Source organism: Diadema setosum, chromosome 4 (genome assembly GCF_964275005.1).
Source record: "Diadema setosum chromosome 4, eeDiaSeto1, whole genome shotgun sequence".
In the NCBI taxonomy this organism is placed as follows: Eukaryota; Metazoa; Echinodermata; class Echinoidea; order Diadematoida; family Diadematidae; genus Diadema; species Diadema setosum.
The window spans coordinates 15,651,272-15,673,626 of record NC_092688.1 but is presented as its reverse complement, the minus strand read 5'-3'; the positions used below and the strand labels follow the sequence as shown (position 1 = coordinate 15,673,626).

At 36.9% G+C, this 22,355-nt stretch overlaps 1 protein-coding gene across 2 annotated transcripts in view; it reads left to right on the top strand.

Annotated features, from left to right (window-relative positions):
• The window catches only part of LOC140226938 (syntaxin-like), a 100,417-nt gene that overhangs the window by 69,039 nt on the left and 9,023 nt on the right, over positions 1 to 22,355 (top strand). Inside the window, exons 9-10 of one of the 2 annotated variants that reach the window (XM_072307367.1) lie at positions 967 to 1,077; positions 5,719 to 5,831. In XM_072307367.1, the coding sequence (XP_072163468.1) occupies positions 967 to 1,077; positions 5,719 to 5,793 (186 nt within the window). In that variant the 3' untranslated portion in view covers positions 5,794 to 5,831. Of the gene's footprint in view, positions 1 to 966; positions 1,078 to 5,718; positions 5,832 to 22,355 lie in introns of those variants that run through there. The other variant, XM_072307366.1, reaches the window with a different exon arrangement.

Sequence of the window (22,355 nt, the reverse complement as noted above, 5' to 3'; positions counted from 1 at the left end):
CAAAATCCCTCTGTAAAGGTGAGGTTTACGCAGTGATGCTCGTATCATAGTGCAATTTCAGTTTTTATCTGTTCCACATACACATATTTCATTTCATGTATGGACAGTTTGGTCATGTTTGCACCATCAAGGCCATTATTAAATAAAAATGAAAATGAACAACCATTATTATTATTAATATTATAATTTATTCGGCAAAATCATTCAATAATTTATTTGCCAAAACAATTCTGTCTCTTCAGAATTAAAGAATAAAGAGAAAGAATGAAAATATAAGGCATAACACATGGTATACGTATATGTCCTTATGCACTCAAGAAAAGGAAAGACCATGATAGAATAATTATACAATTGCAATGGTTTCATAGATAATAAGAATAATAATAATAATGATGATGATGATGATGATGATGATTAATGATGATGATGATGATGATGATGATGATGATGATGATGATGATGATGATGATAATAATGATGATGATGATGATGATGATGATGATGATGATGATGATGATAATAATAATAATAATAATAAAAGTCATTATAAGATACTCTGACTAGTCACATGCATTTTACACTTTGGTTTGAGGCACTGCTGTCTGTGGTCCTTGTGAATCTTGAAGTTGGGCATTCCCGTCAGAGTGCTGCTGGAGGGAGCCAGTGGCTCTCCTTAGGTGGTGTCAGCTCATTCCAGGGGTGGAGGTGCCACTCCCCAGGTGGCAAACATGGCCCGACTGGAGCCGACCGCATTGTCCACATCGGGTTTGATTTGGGTCAACCAGCCTTGGACAGTGCCTTGACCTTAGACTCTGTGTCTTCAGAATAAAAGAAAGAATGAAAACAGAAACTCATTGTTATGGTGGTAGGGTTTACATTGAGCATAAGAAATATCAATTTTACAGTAATTTAATGTCTTTTCTTCCATGTTCTCTCTTACATCGTTTCCTAATCTGCACCTAACAGGGAGAGATGATCGACAGAATTGAGTACAACGTAGAGCAGTCGGTGGACTATGTGGAGACGGCCAAGATGGATACAAAAAAAGCTGTCAAGTACCAAAGCAAAGCCAGACGGGTAAGTGACCTCTTCCCATGCCGGGCATTGTGGGAAATTTTCTACTGTCCGTTCTTCAACCGCATGAGGGTGGCAGCTCTTGTTTGCAAGTCACCACAAACTACACTACTGCGCTATGTCAACTTCTGTTTGGCATCAAAAGTGGAATGCTTCAAATTTGAAAGCCTCGATGCAATACTTCAGCATGTTTGGTGGTGGGTTATAGGAAGAAGGGATGTGAATGTATAAAAAGAAAATGGAGAAGAAAATGTTTGTGAAATTACCCAGATTGACTGTTGTGTAATGATCATTGGAATAATGCTTGGATATTCTATATCAGATTAGTTTCTGCAAGACCATACTGATACTAGTGTCTCCTTTCAAGATCCCATTGACTCTTTGCAAACAAGCCAGCTGCCACCCTTATGAGAAATTTCTTATTTTTGTAGATCTGGTGTAATGCCACTCACTGTTCACACCCACACACAACACACCCCGACACATACACACACTTTTTCTTTTCCTTGTCGACCCTTTCCCAGTATGTATCATCCCCCTTTTCCCATTTGCTTAGTAGAAGTATTTCTGCTTTATTTCAATTTTATTTGAATTCTTTCTTTTCAGAGAGTTGTAGATTTTCAAGCGCAGTCTGGTTTGGAAGAGTTATGATCAATAAGTAGTTTATTTTCATCTTCTTTTTTTTTTCTTCATGTATCTGATATGATTGGTTTTGTCATAGAGATATGTAATCAGATTACTTGCAACATTGAGTTTTGCTCTTATGAAAGGATTATGGGTTATTTTCCTGATTTCTTGTTACATCTCCTTTGATATTCTGTTTTTAGGTTTCCCTGAATAAGTTCCTATCATACCAAATATGTTGGCCATTCTTTTTTCTCCTCTCAAATCCTTATTTCAACACTTTCAGCAATGATGCAGCCTGTTTTGAATACCAGATGTTATTTCATTGAACCTGAATGGGTGTGAATCACTGTTCTATAGTGGTGGCACTGTCCCGTAAACAGCAGGTGTTGAATTGAAAAGTGAAAGAAAACAAACAAGCAAACAAACAAAAGCAAAACAAACAAAGAAGGAATACCAAATATTACCGTCAACGTGATTCAGAAATCGGCATAGACAAAAATGTGACTTTTCTATGTCATTAGCAAATGAGAAGGCCTAGATGCAATGTTTCTGGCATTTTCAGTGACATCTTCTTTTCTCTCTATTATCAGTTGTGTTACATATGACACAGCATTCTTCTTTTTGTTCTCAATCTTCTGTTTCTCATTCTTTTCTGCTTTATATTCTTTTTTTCCTCCTGTTTTTTAACATTTCTTCTTCTTTTCTTTGTCTTCTTTTTGAGGTGTACAAGCAGAAACAATCGCTGTATAGCAATTGATTCTGTGCAGTAGCTGGAATAGGGTAGATTTTGTAAAATCTGTAAGGTACAAGTTTGTGTCAGGTCAAATTGGAATCTTACAGATGACTCGGGTATTATTCTGTCTTTTTTTCGTTCGATATGCAAAATACCTTAAGTGTAGATTAGGTGCTTTTGTAAGTTTAGGAATAACTGGATGTTGTGTAAATGTCGAGATGGATTCCTAAGATGGGGCAAAAAAAAAGAATAAATAAATAAATAAAACAAATCCGGAGAGCAACCATCTGTGCACTGATGTCTCAACCAGCTACAGAACAAGCCTCTGCCAATACTCTGTATTATCCTGACATAGCAACTATTCCTTGTTATTGTGCCCAAAGATACTTTACACTTTACAGATCTCTTTATTTCTGAACAGAGTAATTTGGTTTCTGTGACAGTAACCAAATAACAACAAATAACACTTGGTCACTCTCTGTTTACGGTAAAGACACGCAGAGTTGAGCTTGGTACGATGAAAGAGCACAATGAACAGTGACCTGCACCATTCACATAGCTGCACGGTTTACTCGCGCAGATTTGCCGAAATGGAGGTACTAGAAGCAGATATTGCGTCAAAGCATTGAAGAACTTTCTCCGCAATTCACGGAGTAGATGTTAAAAAAGTACACCAACTGTCTGTGTATGTTGGGTATGCTGAGATGCAGATGGACAAATTAGAGCTGTTGATGTGTAGCCACTATGAGACACAAAACACACCTACATGTAGTATTGCATACGATGTAGTGTGAAGATTGCAGTTCCCGAGACGAACGCACAGCAGTTGCACAGACCAACAGATACTACATGTAGATGAATACTTTCTGGTTAACTCGTCGCCGGTCACACGAACCGACGAATCCCTCAGGTTTGCGTAAGAATGACAATTCGAGAAAATCGCATTTGAAGTTAACCCATTTTTGACTTATGGTTGCTACACTTTCATGTCTACAATTTCCAATTATTTTTGTAGTACATCAGACTTCAACTCTTGCTCTAACTTGTGAAGTTTTTATCGAATTGTATTGTTAACAAATAAGCGGGAAATCGTCAAAGAGCTGCATGCATGTATTTTCTGTCTGCAAAGAACGTTGTCATTTTCCATGGTCAATGCGCACTGATTCGTCGGTTCGGTGAACGCGCGTACGCGCTTACTAGTACGCGCGGTCACCGAACCGTCGAATCGCCTGATTGTTTAACACACGCGTCTATGGGGAAAACAAATAATTTTCACAAATGGAATTACATACTTCTACAAAAGTGATAACTACGTAAAAATTACACCGAATTACACACTGAGAATTTCAGGATATGTAGTATGGAATATCTACTATCGAAATGATTGAAAATCTCAAAATCGAAAATTTGACCCAAAATCGAGTGATTCGTCGGTTCGTGTGACCGGCGATGAACTGTCCAAAGCATGCTTGCAACCAAGAATGAGCAAAAGAATGAGAAAAAAAAAGAGAGTTCCACAGAAGTGAACTTGACTGGAAGGGACAAGGTATTGGGGTTATGTCATCAGTACCTCTTGCATGAAGGATTTCTGTCATCAATTTGGGACAAATCAGTGACATGCATTTTTACAGTGATGATCATGCGTGGCATTCATTATCAATCACAGCTATTTCTCCCCCCATGCTGGTCGACACCTAGACAGACTCATTTCATGTGTGCAAGTTACACACAATGTCTTGGTCATCATTTTGTGTGCCACATTTCACCACTCCCATCACAGCTCGCATTGTTCTTGGAATGCGATGATCTCTTCTATCCCTCTCGCACCGAAAATCATCTCGATTAGTTTGTAGTGACATTGTAGGGTAGTTGTGTGCTGCTGTCTGTCCTGGCCGTGTGTTTACGAGACACAGGAATCAGTTTCATCCATGCCGCCTCTTGTGTGGGTCTTATCTAGGCTTGAGCCAGGCAGTGCACTTTAACCCATTGAAAATGAGCTGATTCTTCTATAACATGCATTTCCCATTGATACCTGCCCGAGAGTACTCGGGTCTAGTCTTTAGCGGGTTAAATATTAATCTAATGCAGGAGGGTTTTGCCCTTGGTCTATCTTACTATGCTGATTGTGTTATAGAAAGCATTTTCATCTGACCAAATTTGCTTCATGTAGAGAGCTCCTCTTTGCTATGATAAATGTGAACAAAAAATTTGTATTTCGTAATGAATAATAACTAGACATAGACATAGCAAACAATAAAATCATGGATACACAGAGCACTGAAAACATCCAAGATAGGTCATGCAATATTGGTCTTTTTTTACATTTTGCTGTTTTTATTTCTTTTTTTTTCCTTCAAGAATTTATGTGAACTGTCTTCAGAAGTAAAACGTGCTGCAAGATTGTATTATTCTCTTTATATCAACTTTAAACATTTCTTTCTTTTTTTTTTTTAATGATGAGCCATGCTGCACACTATAGACACTCATAGGGTGTGTCTTGATGATTTGCTTGGTGGTAAAAGCTGTGCTATTCTACTTTAAATAGCCCTCCATATTTTGCTCAGAACTTCACCTGTTTGCTCTTTTTTCGTTTTAACTATATGCCCAACTTGTCTGGGTTGTGCCCCAATTGACTTTCTTTCCTCCTTCTGTTTTTTTTTTTCTTTTTTTTTTTTCCATATGCGGTTTAAAACTTGATTTCAACAAATGTCGTGTAAGTTATGGCAAAGAATTCTGTGTATTCATCGGCTTATGAACAAAGATGGCGTCTCATTTCACATTGCAAATCAATATTGCTCAAATAATCATATCTTTTTCTTTCTAGATTTCTTTTTTACTTATTTTTTTCCCATGTTGCACACAGTAATTGGTAGCATAAAAACTAACCTCAGTAGTAATTAACATATAGCTTAAGTAGTCTCTCATGTAAATCCATGATAATGTGTTTTCTTCTGCTCTTTTTTGTTATTAATCTAAATGCCTACCATGACTACATTCTTTCTGACATACCATACATGTATGAATGACAGCTCTCATAATATTGCATCTCACCAGTACTAATTATTTTTTTCCAATCTTGCGTTCTCTCCCATTTTATTCTCTCCCACATCATGAAAATGCACACTGGTTTTCTAAACCATTCTCTCTCTCTCTGTTTTTCCCGTGGAATCGTGCTTGTGTGTTTTCTCGTGTGCGCGTGTCTGCTTGCTTGCTTGTATCGGACTGCCTGTACCCGTCACGTTCTCCCTGTCCAATGCCCGCTCGCTCACAATGCTGACCAACAGAAAAAGATCATGATAGTCATATGCTGTGCTGTGCTTATTACTATCGTAGTCATAATCATAGTAACGAATGTGTAGTAGCACACCCACGTGAGACGTACTAGGTTTACAGTACCTTCAATGTTCAATCTTGTACGGAGGATGGTCACCTGACCGGAGCTTTGCAGTTGTGCAGATGTTTATCCGAAAAAAATAAAAATAAAAGAAATTGGATGAGGGAAAAGCTGTCCACCAGGAAAGAACGCAACTGAGCTGCAGGATTTTTGCGGCAGTGTCTGTTTAGGGAAAGAAATCTTCTGCGGCGTATGAACATTGAACACGGAAAGCAGGGATAGAAATGTTTGCTTTGTAAGGGAACCTCAAAAAGAAAATAAGAAAAGAGAATTATCAAAAACAAATTACCAGTGCTTGGTGATATTTTTTTTTTCCAGCTTGGTTCCTGGTTATTGTCTGGATGGATAGATGATGAAAAGAGGAGAAAGTTATTTAGATTGACCCTGCAATACTTGGGTCGGGAATTAGACGTTGGCAAACAGCTGCCCATTGCAGTGTGTTGTGGGCGCAGAATGTGGCTTGCGTAAATGTGCTCTGTGTGCTTGTTTGCAAATTAGAGGTTGACTTCTGCTTGTGCAAGGATTAGATTAGAGCTGTTGAGTGGAATCAATATCCATAGACTTCTTGAACATTTTACTGTCATTTGTGTTACCCCCCACCCAGGATGATAGCATCCACAAACTATGTGCGTTTTTTTTTATAATATATATATTTATCAATCTCCCCCTTCCCTTTTAATGCCTATTTGAGTATTATTCTTTATTTCTCCTTAAATGAAGTTTCATCTGTCCCAGTCCAATATTCCTTCCCACTATCCAAAGTAGCTGGAAAGTGTCTGTGAATGGCTAAAATAGGAGCTTGTAGATAGTTTATTTACATTTTCTTGTGCTTATGAGGTCAGATCTGTTGTCCTGTTTTGAATATGGAATACAAGAAATGCTTGTCTGTACTCCATTCAGCTACTCGATCCAGTGATTATTTATATCCTTGTTTAATATCTATCTTGTTCTTCGTCGAGATTTTGATGTGACGGTTCCGTAATGCTGAAAGTTGTACATTGTACTAACCTATATACATACATATATATATAAATACATTATATCTATAAATACTGTAAACACTAGTGGAAAGAGAGGGTGAGAGAGAGGGCCGCAGCAAATAAAGAAAATGATGGCTGTTTGGTAACAACAGCTGTGGGACATGTTTGTTTTTGATTTTTGTTTTGTGTGTGTGTTTGTTTGTTTGTTTGTTTTTTTGCTTTCAGTTTTTCTTCTTGTGTTCTCTTTCATTGTTGGTTTCCATCAGTGTTTGATGAATAAAGTCAGTGTTGATGCCGTACATGTACATATACAAATATGAATATTGCATTTACTATTCGAAAGCTAGAATTGTACAGTCAGTAATACAACATGCCAATAGACTTTCATAGCGTGAGGACGTTGACTCCGGACAATGGACATGTTATCTTATGTAGAGAATATTTCTTCTGAATTGTAGTTTAAAACGACAAGGACTGCACTATTGGTACTGTATTTGTGTGTCTTTTATAATGGACTTCATGTGTACACCTAGTTACTATAGTAGTATAGTTTGTGTTGAGCATTTGAAGTAGGAAGAGTATGATGGTATTGTATTGAGATGATTTGTGACCCGCTACAACAAAAGGATCCGAAAGTCGAGGGAGGTCGATTTCCTGAAAATGACATAATCTCATTCCCTTTATTCTTCCACTTAAACTTCATATATAACACAACTTTATATAAAAGTACTCAGTTGCGGATGTATTGATGATTTTATGAGACCATGTTGAGTGGTCTAGGAAATCAGCGTTTCGAGAAAACCACCTTCAAAGTTTTCTTTCTGACGCAATCGTGATCAAGGGGAGGTAAGACAGTTTTCACCTCATAGCAACCTTTGCAATGTTCATTCATGCTTAGTACCAGCGGCCTACGCATGACCAATCAATAACCAGTATGCCACGCATTGACCAATAAGATCACTCCCTCGTTGCTAGGGGTGGAGTCTATCTGTGGCGCTAAATTTAAATCTTCAGATATGTTTCTGAAAAACGCTGGTTTCTTGCCTTTCCTGTAATCATTCAGCTTCGAAGTTTCTGCAGATGATAGACGAAACATTAGACTACAACCTTATGCCGACAATAGAAATTCGATGGTTTTGACCGATTTTGATCTGATCTGACTTCAAACTCGATTTTCTCGGCGCAGCCATCACCGACTTTTGGATCCTTTTGTTGTGGCGTGTCACATTTATAAGTCCCATGAAGATGACACCTCCTTTCTTGTAGATGTATGCAATGTGTACACTGACTGGCAGATTCTCAGTTGCCTTCGTACAAGTAATCAAATCGAATCGATGAAATTAAAAGAACAACGAACATATATAAACTAAACGAAGGGATGTTAGTTCCACAAGATACGTGATGAAAGATTGTGGCTGTGACCCAAGCTGGGGTGGATGGGTGTGGGGGTTGGTTTACTCCATTCAAACAGAGACCATTCATAACAGCACAAACTGGTTTCGACTAGTTGAACTCCCAAATAAAAAAGCGTGTGCAATTTTACTCGGGCTGAAGGATTTGCACAGATTTTCTTGGTTGCGAATGCCATGTTGCCTCACAGTAATCTGATCGGATATCAGCAGACACTGTTTCCAGTCAATAAGGTCATTCATTAGGCCTCTAGTTGTGAAGGTCCCTCATCCTGACTAGTCAAAACTCCCAGGTAAAACTCCCTCAGAACTGGTGCTCTGAAATATTAATGACAAAATATCGGTGGTACTGATGCATTAAAGCACTCCAGGTGCATGGCCCTACTTCTACAAAACGTTTGACCCCTCTGACCCGAGTCAAAAAAGCAAAACGTTTGATCCCTCTGACTCGAGTCAAAAAATACCCTCATGAGGTACGCTTTCTCCACAGAGCGCTCAAACTCCCCCAATCTGGCCTGGTATGGGAACAGTACACATTAGTTTGGATCAGCTCGCTTTGAGTGCTGGAAGGCGGCCTCCATAGTCCCCATTGTCAATACACTACTGAGGTCAAAACCTAAACTCTTCTTACAGTCAATGGAGAGTAACATTATTGTATTGTCATGTGCAATCAGAAAATGTACCACACCTCGGATAAAATGAAAGTGATGATAATGATCTCGATCTCTCTCACTCCAAAAGAGATAAAATAATGGATAACTGCAGCGAGACAGGTGGAGAAGAAAGGAAGCATGCATGCACGCTAAAGTAGATATCCATACTCAAATCTAACCCATGGAGCATTATCTCATTTTGAATGCAGTGGTCATTTTATCGAGGAGAGACATTTTAGGAAAGAAACAGGAGAGGGGCCTACTTTTAACCCCACATTGATGTCAGTTCATTGTCCGTCAAGTACATTATTGTAGATCAAGTTGATGCCACTCTTTAATTACAAAGTGTACATCAGCTTTGTTTCATTACAAAACAAACCAAGGGAAGGATTTTGACTGATCTGTTATAAGTAATGTATTGTAGCATTACAGCTTGTTTTGTCTGTTTTAGGAGCACAACTTAGACCTGTCATTTTGGATGATCACCCTCGACATTCTTAAAATTTTATGAAGCAGTCTGATAACAGTAATATCCATACGTGTGTGTGTGCAAAATGTCTGGAAAATGTCTGGAGCCCAAACTTTACCTGAAGAGTTTTAATTGTAAAGTTTTTTTGTCAACTATCAATCAGGGTCTAAAATCACCTGTATTTTCTAGGACTGTAGATATTTGTAGCATAGATAATTATGGTAGAAAAGATTGATTGAATTATGTATTTATATAGCATAAACAACAATGTACATACATATGGCTCTTGGCAAAAAAAAAAAGAAACTTTAAAGGAGAAGGGTTTGTAAAGAAGTAAGTTGTTGATTGGTGAAGTGGTTTGCAGAATTTGGTGCAATCGATCGAAGATTTGAAAAAGAGGGAGATATGATTTTCTAGAATGATAGGATATGGGAGTTGTTTAATTCAATTCTGTTCCGCTCTAAAGGTGTACAAACATACTTATGCTCAATAGCTACGTCATGACATGTTTAATACATCGATACTACCTATATACTCCTTTGACGGACAGCAAATGTATGTTGTTATTCATTATTAAGTAATAATTGATTGAGCATTTGCAAATGACAGAAAAAGAAACATTGTATATCTGTATTCTGTGTGTAAAAAGAAAACGAGTAAGTGTTGATGACTTTGCTGGCGTGTCTTTGGGAATAAATTGTGTTGTAGACATTCAGAGCGTATCTTAATTTGTGCATGGAATTTTAACAGCTGATAGTCACATGCTGGTATTTTGGCACAAAGAGTCTACTAGTCTTTCTCTTATCTGTTGAGTAAATAAGAATTAAAAAAAAGGTAATACAATGGTGGCACTTTGTACATGACGTGTATGTTCTGTGGCATATACATGCAAGGGATTTTTCTTCAACAACTTATCTTGGAAAGCGCTTCAATATATTATGTCTAATGTGATGACCAATGTTTTCTTCTTTTTATAAAAAATCTCTTTTAGCTGTTTCCCCTCAAAAAAAAAAGTAAAAGAAAAAGAAAAGGCAAATAAGCAAGAAACAGGACTAATACAGGTATTTTGCAGGTCAGTGACCATAAGCGATGTCACAAGACTTGGTAAAGTTGACATAGGAATAAATAATCATCATGATTTCTCAAAATATCAATATAAATCATAATGGTACATGGAATTCGTTTCCAATGCATTGTGTAACCCCCATCTGCTCTTATTTTTTTTTTCCACATAAAATACAGGCAACAGAGATGAAACTCCCGGGTTACTGTAAATTTAATCAGAATGCCAGAATTGTAGCTTAAAAAAAAAAAATGATATGATCAATTAAACAACAGCTCAATTACAACAACAAACGCACAGTACCTAGGCATTTGATCCAACATGCCACTTTTTTGCCATTTCTGCCATTTGCTCATCTGGGTGTGGACTTCTGAAACAACCCAAACTGAATCATGACCATGTATTTAAACTGTAAGGCATATTACACAAACCCAAATAATATATTAAAAACATTTTTTTTTTCTTTTTTTTTAAATAAACAACATGACTGTTAAATGACTTCTGGAACACATTCAGAGATTTTGTGTTTGAAAGTTTAGAAGGCTCAATCATTTTTTTTTTTTCCAGGTGCTAATGTTTTGGTAATGCAGTGTATCCAAAAGAATGAAGTAATGGAAAATTCTTATTGCCCGAGAACAAATGGACATGAAGCATTTGTAACATTTTTCCTGTCGTAAATGCATCTGCCACCATTCTTTAATTGCCAGAAGTCCTAATGCTTGAGAAAGATTGAAAATTTCTTCTCTCAAGCACTCACGAAGGTTTCATCATTTGAAGTGACAATATAGGAAACATGGCATGTAGACCCGACTGTGGCAACATGACACTTGAATATTAAATCTGACACTGTTTTCTTCAGGGCTGAAACCAGTGAAAGGGAAATGGATATTCAGCTATGTATCAGATGTAATTGTAATGTGATATTCATTCACCAAATGGTTATCATTCCTATTTTTGCTTGTTTGTATTTGTTGATGATAAATATGTAAAGACGAAATTTATCTTCTTATGAGATTGTATGTACTTTTATTCCAATAGGTCTACTCCTCATTTCCCCTCTAGTTGTTATGATTGTTGTATATGATATTGTCATTATATCTTCTTTCATATTTTTTTTTTTTTTGTCAGTGTGCAGTTTATTCATTTTTGTAGCAGACAATCAAGCAATACTCCTATGTTAAGGATTTTCTAAAGTGATGATTACTTCTTTTTTTTTTAGTTTTTGGGAATTGGACAGAGAAATTTACTCAAGAAAGATATGTGATCTTTAGGAGTGAGGAGACTTTTAAAAAAGTTGATCACTTTCTTGACAAAACAATGTTGTCTGACCACTCCTCCTTAGCCACATGTTAATATTGAGTGTGCCGACACTGGCTTGTACATGTACATACGATTATGTTAGGACGATTTCGATTACATTTCAGTATGCTGCGATGTTCTACAATGTTGAAAACTCACAAAGAAGTTCTCTGCCTGAATTGCTCAAGTTTCTTTGATTATCAGGTATTCATCAGTGCAGTTTGCTCATGTTCCCAGTACAGTGTTTGTATGTAAATAATTGATTTAATTGCCCTCTTTTTGATCATTGGTTTTATTGGCAAGGCTATTTTTGTTGGGAAGGTTGTTAGGGAGGCCTAAAAGATGTATATGACGGTCTACGATAGTCGACACCACCCAATTTTTAGGATCTGATGATGAAAATTAGTAAATTAAAAAACAAAAACAAACAAACGCCCAACAAAAACTGCAGCATTTGTAGTTTTAATGAAATCATTCAAAGCATGAGGAAGTCATGGAATTTTACTTTCGTAAGTATTCATGCAGTGGTATTGGTCAGTATCACACATGCAAATTAGATGAGCTGATAATGCAAGTGTTCTCACAACACTTGTATCTGTTTTAACATGAAGGTATTGTAAATTCAATTTATTTATAACTAATTTAAAATGGTATAATACTCAAAAACAAACAAGTAAAAAGATTATGATTGCTTGGTTACAACTTGGTACAACTCTGTAATAATTTTTTACAAATTATGCTGGTTACAACTTGGTAGCGAACTCTGTAATAATTTCTACAAATTATGTTGGTTCTTTCATTTCATCTAAAGACGATAAATTTTGTGATGAATTATAGGTAGTAAACTGGAAAGAACTGTTTAAAGGGATAATGTTACCCCTCTTCTACTTTGCAGAATATGGCTGATATTACTGCTAGGTGATAACTTGTGAAACTTTGAAATGCTTTGATGTTCTCATATGTCTGATTTTGCTGAAACTATTACAGTCAACCTATCCAGTAAGAGGAGGTTTTATTCAACATTCCTGCTCCCAAGCAACGAAATCATTCCATCTTGCACACTGCAAATGCAAAAGTAGCCCAACTGAATTAGGCAGATTTGACCAAAAAAGCTTTGATGCAATCTACTTGTCCACATTCCACTGACCTGAAAATCCACATACCAGTGGTATATTGTTCTCTTATCTGTGTTTCATTAGTAAAAACCACCCTGTACAACATTCAGTGGTAAATACTTGCTACCAGTACACATTAGACATTCCCAGTACAACTGACACAGTGACTTATTTCCTTGTTTTTTCAATCAGCAGGCCCTGTGATTTCTTTTCAATTTTTTCCTTTATTTGAGAATGAAGCTGCTTCCTTTGGAAAACATTATGTAGCTTTACCACTGCAATTAGTTTCCATTGAAAGCAGTATTCATATGTTTATTCATTTAATTTTGTTTTTCGTTAGTTGGCTGGAGGATAAGAAAAGGGGGAAATCCAATAAAGCTATATTACAATTGTACATGGCATTGTTGACAAACAGCTTTAAAAGCAGAAAGGCACTGTGCCATAGACTTTGCATATAGTCGAATCCTTCTGCTTCTGAACTGAAAAGGAGTATATATTTTTTTTTGCATTTGTTGCATTATGAAACCTTTTTCAATGATTCCTCCATCCCTGTTTCTGGCCTGTGATAGATTTTGTTTTGTTTTGTTTTATTTTTTTTTAACTTGTCAGAGGCAATGCAATCTTTCTTGAGTGGGACAAAATTTGTTTCGTTGAAGTGCTGAGAATCTGAACTGTATTGACCGAAAGCAAGAAAATATTTATAATGCAGAGGGGTGAAGACGTGCTATGACACTTTTTTTTTTTCAAATCGATTGTCACCCTCTTTCTTGGATCACAACTGCTGATCTACTGTTAAACAATCATGTTAGAAACTTTTGTATCACTTTAAACCTCAATGTCTGAATGAGATGACTGTTTTAGCCAATGAACTTTAAGTTAGATGACGCATCCCAAGTAAAGAAAAAAAAAAGTATGATTCACAGGTTTCTTCATTATTCAGCGTTATCATTCAAGGTGTTAAAATACCGACATAATGAGATTTGTCATTATTTGATGATTGTGAAATACTTTATTCATCATGTGATCAAATAAGCAATTCTGCAGGATTGACATGTTGGGTTTGAAATGCTACAATATTCTCACATTGTGATATTTAAGAGCACTATTCATTCAACACTTAATTGAATAATGCCTAAAGCTGTATGTTGTCATCATAAATGGAAGGGGTATTTTTCCCCTTTTTTTGGGGGGGGGGGGGGGAGGAAGGGGTGCATGAGGAAGTGATATCTAGATTTTACGAGACAGTTGTTTCTGAGAGTTCACATGGCTGCATTTTGCACACAATTCAAGTATCCTCTTGCATACAGTGTACCTGCTGTCTGCTGGTCATATCATAAACTGTGCACTTGTGCAGCTATTGGCCCTACATATTACTTACAAAAATTAAAGTGAGGAAAATTAAAAGATGAGGATAATTAATTTCCACCTGCATGTAATTTGTCAAATCTGCTGCCATATGATATTTAAGAGTTATAATCGACCTGAAACATATAAATCCATAAAGATAAGCTTTTAATAGGATGGTTTCTGGCACTGTCTGACAATGAATACGATTTGATTGATATTGATTCAAAACAGCTGTCGCACACTCGCTCTAGTTCCACAATATGCGTGCATTCGTGTAACCTGGGTGACAGCATTTAACACGTGCAAGAGATTTATTCTTCAGAATCAGGCGTGCTTGGGTATACACTCTGCAGTTTTTTCAAGTTTTAATCAAGCTTTTCTGGTTGTTTACCATTGTTGGTATAAGTGTTGAATTGAGATATCATCATCACAACTTGTCTTTTATTTTAATTGACAACTGTGTGACATCATGCATTCCTAAAACTCTGTAAATGGCATTTACTTTCAATGGCTAGCCCTTGGGGTCTGCACAGACTTCAAATATCACCTGGAACAATGGGGGATATGTGAACACAAGAAATTGTGGACTCGATTCACCCAATTTCCTAAATTGTGGACTTCATTCACCCAATTTCCTTATGGTTTTCTGTAAATGTATGCTGATTATTCAAATGATGACAGTAACCCAACAGAAGTTAATTTTCTGTCATATTGATTCCCAGGACATATATCTGATACCCTAAAACTCACACTGACTTCATATCAATAATTTCTGAATGCTGATTTCCTGCCAAAAAAGAAAAAAGAAAAACAAGCAAATAGGTGTTTGTTGAGATGTCACTCTTCCTTGTTGTCACAAAGTTACTCTTATCGTGTATTCAACAAAGTCTGTCTAGAGTTGAAGCCATCTTCTGGTTTCCACTTCTAATTTGTGACTGGTGTCATCATAATCTCTTTCAAACACACAAGCAGGAGAACAAAAAGCATAAAGAACTTCCCTGCAGTACATCGCTAGAGACAAAACTTTGACATTTGCAGAGTGATAATTTTCTACACTGTACTTCAGTTCCTACTCCAATCTGTACCACAATCGTGATCTGGCGTTTGTGTCTTGAAGCTGTGCCACACACACACGAACGTAGGAGTCGTAACTTCCAGTGTTTCAAACTCTATAACTTTCAGTGTTTTTAGATCATGTGTAACTGAGATATAAGTTTCTATTCGTTCCATACATAGAAAGAAACCTTAGGCGAAAAAGCTTGTTTTCGTTTCTTTTTTTTAAAGCTAGGAAATGTAATAATTTCATGGAATATAAAATAATTATTTTACATGGTTAATGATTATAGAATTAGATGCAGTGATCAATATCTATTTATATTTGTGAATGTAATGACTTGTTCTATACTTTAGATTTTGAAACCAAGTATTTTCAGAGACTTTAAGATATATCATCTCATAACTGGACAGGTTAATGTCATTCCCTGATCTGTGGTTGGTATTTGTGCTATAATCTTACACTGACTGATCACATGACAGTTCATGTGATCAATCACATGATCATCCTGCTGCAGCTCTGTTGTATTCTATGTTGCTATTTATATTTATTTGTTTTTGTTTTTTCTTTTTAAATCATGCACTTTGTAATTAACTGGTATACATTCTATTTGATATACTTATGATGTGGATGATATTTATTGTTCTTAAGTTTTTACCCGAAGTTGTGAAAATTGATACCTAGCTAGTGTACCTATGATATGGAAAATCTGAGATAATTTTTGTTGTTGTATATGTAGTTATCTAACATTCTAAGTGGAATAAATTTTCAGATGTTATCCGAGTCACTGTGGCATTCAAGTTTTTGTTGCATGATTGCCCAATATACTTTGAAAAGAACAGAACAGATTACTAGTTTACTTATTTAGTGACCTTCAAAGTTTTTTTGCTGATCATTTCAGAGAAAAAAAAAAAACCACTTACAGCTAGTGTACATTCCAAATGAGGGGAATACTTAAGCAGTAAACTACAGATCACATATTTGCATCATCTTAGTCATATATTCATGCCAATGACAAAATGCATTTTCCACAGCTCTTCTGAGCCTTGGCTTCCATAGAAAAAATGCATCACAGTCGTAATATCAGAACTGGAAAACGGAAATAATCAAAACTTATCAAAAATGCATCACAGTCGTAATATCAGAGCTGGAAAACGGAAATAATCAAAACTTATCAAAAATAATCAAATTCATGCCAATGACAAAATGCATTTTCCACAGCTCTTCTGAGCCTTGGCTTCCATAGAAAAAATGCATCACAGTCGTAATATCAGAACTGGAAAACGGAAATAATCAAAACTTTGGCAGAAGCGGTAAAGGCCAATAATGTCCATAGAATCGAACACCATATCAGTGAGTTGACTGAAGCATTTATCTTGGTGTATTTGTGTTTGTTTGTTTGTTTGTGTGTGTGTGTGTGTTGTATATGTGTATGTGTGTGTACTGTATGTGTGTGCGATTTGGTGTTGAAGAGTGGATGAAAACATTTTGATGATGGTTCCTGTGCCTCACACAGCAAGGACAGTGTTTTTGCTAGCATTCTAGATGACAAATTGTAGAAGATTAAATTTCATATTTGTAAATTTCTTTCTGGCATAATTTAAACTGAAATTTTTGCACAGTTTAGATATAAGATATGCAAAGAAATTTAGAGTTGCCAATTTGATGATGACTATTAAAGATGATCATCTCTGCTGCAAACATCCATTAGGACTTGATATGTCTAACACTGTACACTTATAAAAAAAAAATAAATACATGGACTCACATGAAGAACAGTAATTGGTTGAAGTGAGTGACCTTTGGTGAAATGAAATAAACTCAGACTCAAATCAACTTCAGTTTTTATAAATTAATTAAATGATTAATTCATTCATTGATTTATTTATTCATTTATTCATATATTTATTTATTCATGTATTTATTCATTTATTTATTTATTTATTCATTTATTTTTACATCCTGGAAGAAGAAATGTGTGTAAAATCTCAGAATGCATGCAATGCCACATGTCACGATAATATTTTAAATGGGGAGGGTGAAACTTGCGTCCAAATATGTACATACCTTGTCAGTAACTGCTCTTACAGGAAAATGATAGTAAAGAGGAAGACAATGAATGGAGGAGGGAAAAAAGTGACAAGAGTCGAGTGTATAAGAGGAAGAATGAGAGAGAAAGATATACATACATAATATAAAGACAGTGAGAGATGATTAAAGCTATTGCATGCATATTGATCTCGATTTGGAAGTGTGCATTTCTAATTATCACTGAAATTACTGGAAGAGTGTTAACAAGGGAACAACAAAAACAAAAACAGGGAAGTGCATTCCACTTGTCATGTCAAGATTGTTCATTTGTGCCACACATAGGTGAGTAGGTACGTTCATTTTAATAGCTGTGTATAAGATTGATTGTCTGTGACTATGACAGTGCCTTGGTGTGCTTGTGTTTGAGTGAAATTGTCTTACTGTAGCCATGTGGTATTTTAATTTTTTTCCTCTGACTGAAAGAGTCACCCCTTGTTTGATGTGACTCTTGTAGATAGTCATGCAATCTAGCCTCTTTGCTTATGATATATATATACCATCCTGACTATTCCCCTGACTAAGTGTTGCCCAGTGGTTTTGTGTAGATGATAGTACCTATGCCCCTATACTATACTACTTGTGCTTATTTACTCTTCATTTTATTTTCTGTATTCTTAATAATTCACCTACAAGTATACTTGTATCTAGTCTTATAACCGTATCTATTATTATTCCCCATTTGTCTTTTGCAGTGCTTTATAACTGTCTTTTGCAACACCCAAAAGAAGTTCTTGTGGTAGATTCATTACGTATGATAAGTATTGTGTTGGTATACTTTTGATGTTGATCTTGATTTTCTATCTATGTCTGTAAATCAACATTTGGCGTCCACTTGTCAGGCGTCAGGAAGTCTGCTGTGAAAATCGGTGTCAGAAAAAAAAAAGAGCAACGTCATATCAGAATTACTTGTGTAAACAATATGGACGTATTGCAACATTTGATTTATGCCCACAACATTACGATTATGATTAAGTTTATTCCCCATGACCCCCCCCCCCCCCCAATGTAAAAACATCAGTTATGTTGTTGCTGAAACAAAATATTATAGATTTCAACACAAAGTCCAGAAACGTCTCACTTCAGTGCAGGGTCCAGTGAAAAGAGAAGGAAAAAAATTGTATAAGTGCTTTACAGTACAAGATTTTGTGATGAGATAGTGCAGTTTGCAGAGCTTTTTCTGATTGGGTAGACCTGATAGTTTACACATCTTTAGAAATATATGTACAGTCAACCACAGACCTGCTGAGAAGTCATAGAGGTGATGTTGTGTGCATTGTCTGGTAGAGAGACACTGAATTATAATCATTATAATCATAATGACACGGATATAAGTTATACCAATGTCATTACAAAGCTTTGATAACATCCTGATCCAACTCTGCAGTCAATTCCTGTCAATGATGAATCTCCCCCCCCCCCCCCCCCCCCCCGAACAATTGCGTAGTAAATAACCGTCATTAAAGGTCCAGTTTACCTTTGGGTGCAGTGATTTCAAAAATGTTCAAGATATCACATTTGATGCATATGTGTAGGTATGTTGTATAAAAAAACATCCTACCATATGAAATATTTGCAATAAAACCTAGAATATAAGGAGATATCAAAGTTTTTCTCAATAAACCGTAACTGTATACGGTTTAGTCTGGAAACATTTTTATTATAACTATTGTTCACATTTTGTGTATTTAACAACACTTAACATTGATTCTACGGATTCAAATTTTGACAGTGGTTGTTTCTATCCGTAACTCACATTTTAGATCTATTTTAAAGCACTAATGCTGGGTTTTTGTTTCATCTGCAAATGGTAAATTATGCCTTTAATGGTTGTTGCTAATATTGACAGACCCACAGACAGAAAGGAATAATTTCCTAGAACTTCCTTAGCACTCTATACTGTACTTATTGAAAACAAACTTTGGAACAGTCAGGCCAGTATAAACAGCTGGATAGTATGGCACACACGCCAAGACACTAGAGCATTACGTATTGAATCTGACAGATCACATGCATACTTTCGGTGTATGTGTGCAACATATTGATTTGTGGGCATAAGCAAGTCAACACCACCAATACTTCAGCCACAGTGCCGGTGGTCAAACATTCTTGTTGTTGTCTTTTGCTTTTCTCAAAGTGAAAATCCATAATGACTTATGCGGGGCAAGTAGCAAAGAACTTCTTCAGTTTGGACCAAGAAATCATGTTGATGTATGCAACACTGTATGTCAATTTGTAAGTGTCTGCTGACATGCAAAATGTCCCAAGAGGTAACTTAAAAAAAATAATAAATCAGGAATTATACATAACCCTTGATTTACAGGATTTGTGGACTTATGCAAGGTTTAGTTTTTTCTAAGATATTTCAGAAATTTTAATTCAGTGTCCACTCCACTGGGAATGCACTTTATGTTTTTGCAGGCTTCAGCTATGTCTTTTATGTTTGCACAAAAGGCATGCAGACCTTTAAGAAACATTGCTCTCAACATATTTTGTTAATGCAAAATGTATGTCTTGGAGAACCTGATTTGTTTTTCATATTTCCTTATTCTTTAATCAGTTGGTGATATTCTGGCCTGCAACATTCTGTTCTGAGGAAGGGAATTCAGTAGGGTAGAGCTTTGGTACATGAATGATGACATGTGGTTGGTCCATTTGGGCAGGGCAATTTTTCACGAGTTTCATAGAATGACCTTTTAAACTGGAGACAAAATACATTTAACAGTATACTATTCTTTGAAAGTTAGTAAGTGAATGTTGGACGAATTTATGAATACTAGCTCTACAAAAACTAGGAAAACATTTGTGTCAAACCCTGCACTTGTCTCTGAAGATATGACAAATGCAGGCCTCGAATTAACCGACGGCCACCGACGGCCATGGCCGTCGGTGCCCCTCTCGTTGGCCGCAATGCCCTTTTTTCCGTGATCAAAGTTACTGCCAAAAAAATGTGCCCTTTTTCTTGTGGCCGTGGTGCCCTTTTAGAATGAAAGTTCTTGTTTATGACGTATAATATGCCCTTTCTCAAAGTCTACACTTCAATAAGCTTGAACAAATTTCCTCATCTCAAATATCATACCTTCTGTTCAGTTCACTCGCGTCCCAATATATCTGATTCAAACTCAACGAGACGACGTGTACGTACACTTGTACTTATGTACGTACGGCCGACCGGCTTTGACCGTTCCGACTTCCTCCGCAGCGCAGCGGCCATAGAGTTACTAGCTAGGTAGTAGTCCACTTCCTGGACTGTATTCGTAGCTTGCCCGCGCGTACATACGGAAGTACGTTGATGGTGTCTGTACGTCGAGTGTCGCAATCAGCGGTTGAGCGCGTTGGGTGGGTGCAGTATGTGCATGCATGTGTTACTGTGGGGAATGCGGAAGATTAAAATCGTCTGGAGCAAGTGGTCGCAAGCCATGTGCTAGGCATGTCGGACAGCTATGAGAATTGCCATCTCTCTCGCTCTGCATTCATGCCTGCAAGCTCAAAGTAAATGTGATCGAGGGCACGCATGCGAAAAAAAGTGAAATAAAATGTAAAAAAATGTAAATGTTGGCTGGTAAGTTGAAAGTGGGGACGGGGCGGAGGGGGCACAGCCAAAAAGGGGGTACTTCCTGATTTGAAATGGTCATTTTGTGTGCGAGGAAAACAACAACAACAACAAAAAAAGAAAGAAATAATAGTAGCAAAAACATGATTTTGCTAATTTTCAACTTTATATTTTTTTAAAGAAAGTTGCAAGTGGGCGAAATGAGCAAGAAAAATTGTCGCCCTTTTTGACTTAAAAGGAAAGTGCCCCTTTAGGGGCGGCAGAGTGAAATTTATTTATGCAAGAAAGCGAAGTGAGCGAGCTTGAAATATTTGTGAAGAATGAAGAAAGTTGATAGCTTCCATACAAATTGCGAGTGAGCCGAAAAACTGAAACAATAGTAAAAAAAAACAAAACAACATGATTTTGCTCTTCAAATCAATAATTTTTGCCAAAAGGTGCGAGCGAGAAAAATTGTGCCCTTTTTGTTCCTTAAAGTGCCCTTTTGTTCCTCAAAGTGCCCTTTTCGTTCCTCAAAGTGCCCTTTTCGTAAGTGCCCTTTTCGTTCCTCAAAGTGCCCTTTTCGTTCCTCAAAGTGCCCTTTTCGTTCCTCAAAGTGCCCTTTTCGTTCCTCAAAGTACCTCTGCTCCCCCCCCCCCCCCCCCCCCCCCCGGAGAGTTGCCCCTGTGCTCCTTCCAGGCCCTTTTTGTACTTTCAGTTACCCTTTCTAGTGCAAAATCGGTCCCATTCTCCTAAAAAGGGGCATATTCCAGAAAAGGGGGCACATTTTGATGGTGCCCCAAAAAGTATGGGGTGGGGGGGGGGGTATGTGCCCCCTGCCCCTATAGAGCCGTCCGGCCCTTGAATGTGAACATCACGTCGACTAAGGATGAAGTGGGGAGGTACAGCAGAAAAGGGGCACTTTGTAAGTTGAATGGCCAAAGGGAGATATTCAATCCATGCAAGTGAGCAAAGAGAGTGAGTTTTTTTTTTGAATTTTCGCAAAAATTGCAAGAGGGTGAAGAAAGTGAGCCAACACATCAAAAAAAAAAAAAAAGAAATGAGAGGGAACAAAGCAAACCGGCCAATTGTTTGCCTTTTTTTTTCTCTTGACTCTTTGCCCATGCTTTGGCAAGAAGTGCCCCTTTTGCCTAAAGGTATTTTCCAGAGGGGGAAATAAGGCATTCGTTGATGAAAATGAGGCGGGGTGAAGTTGAAAAAATAGAGGGTTTGGCAGAAAAGGGGCATTTCATAACTTGTATGATTACTTTTTTTTTTAAATGAAATTTGACAGTCTTCATTAAAAGGGGGCTAAAAAAACATCCAGGCGGACAATAACGTCATAATGTTTTTAATGCAAAGATTGTCAGAGTTAGTAGGCCTAGAGATAACACAGAATTCATGAAAGAACCTCTTATATTCTCATTGTTGGCGACAGTGGTCATCAATGAAAAGATTGAGAGTTTGTTTCACGGGGTGGTTAGTATGTGTGTGGCACGTGCGGTACCACGAGGATGG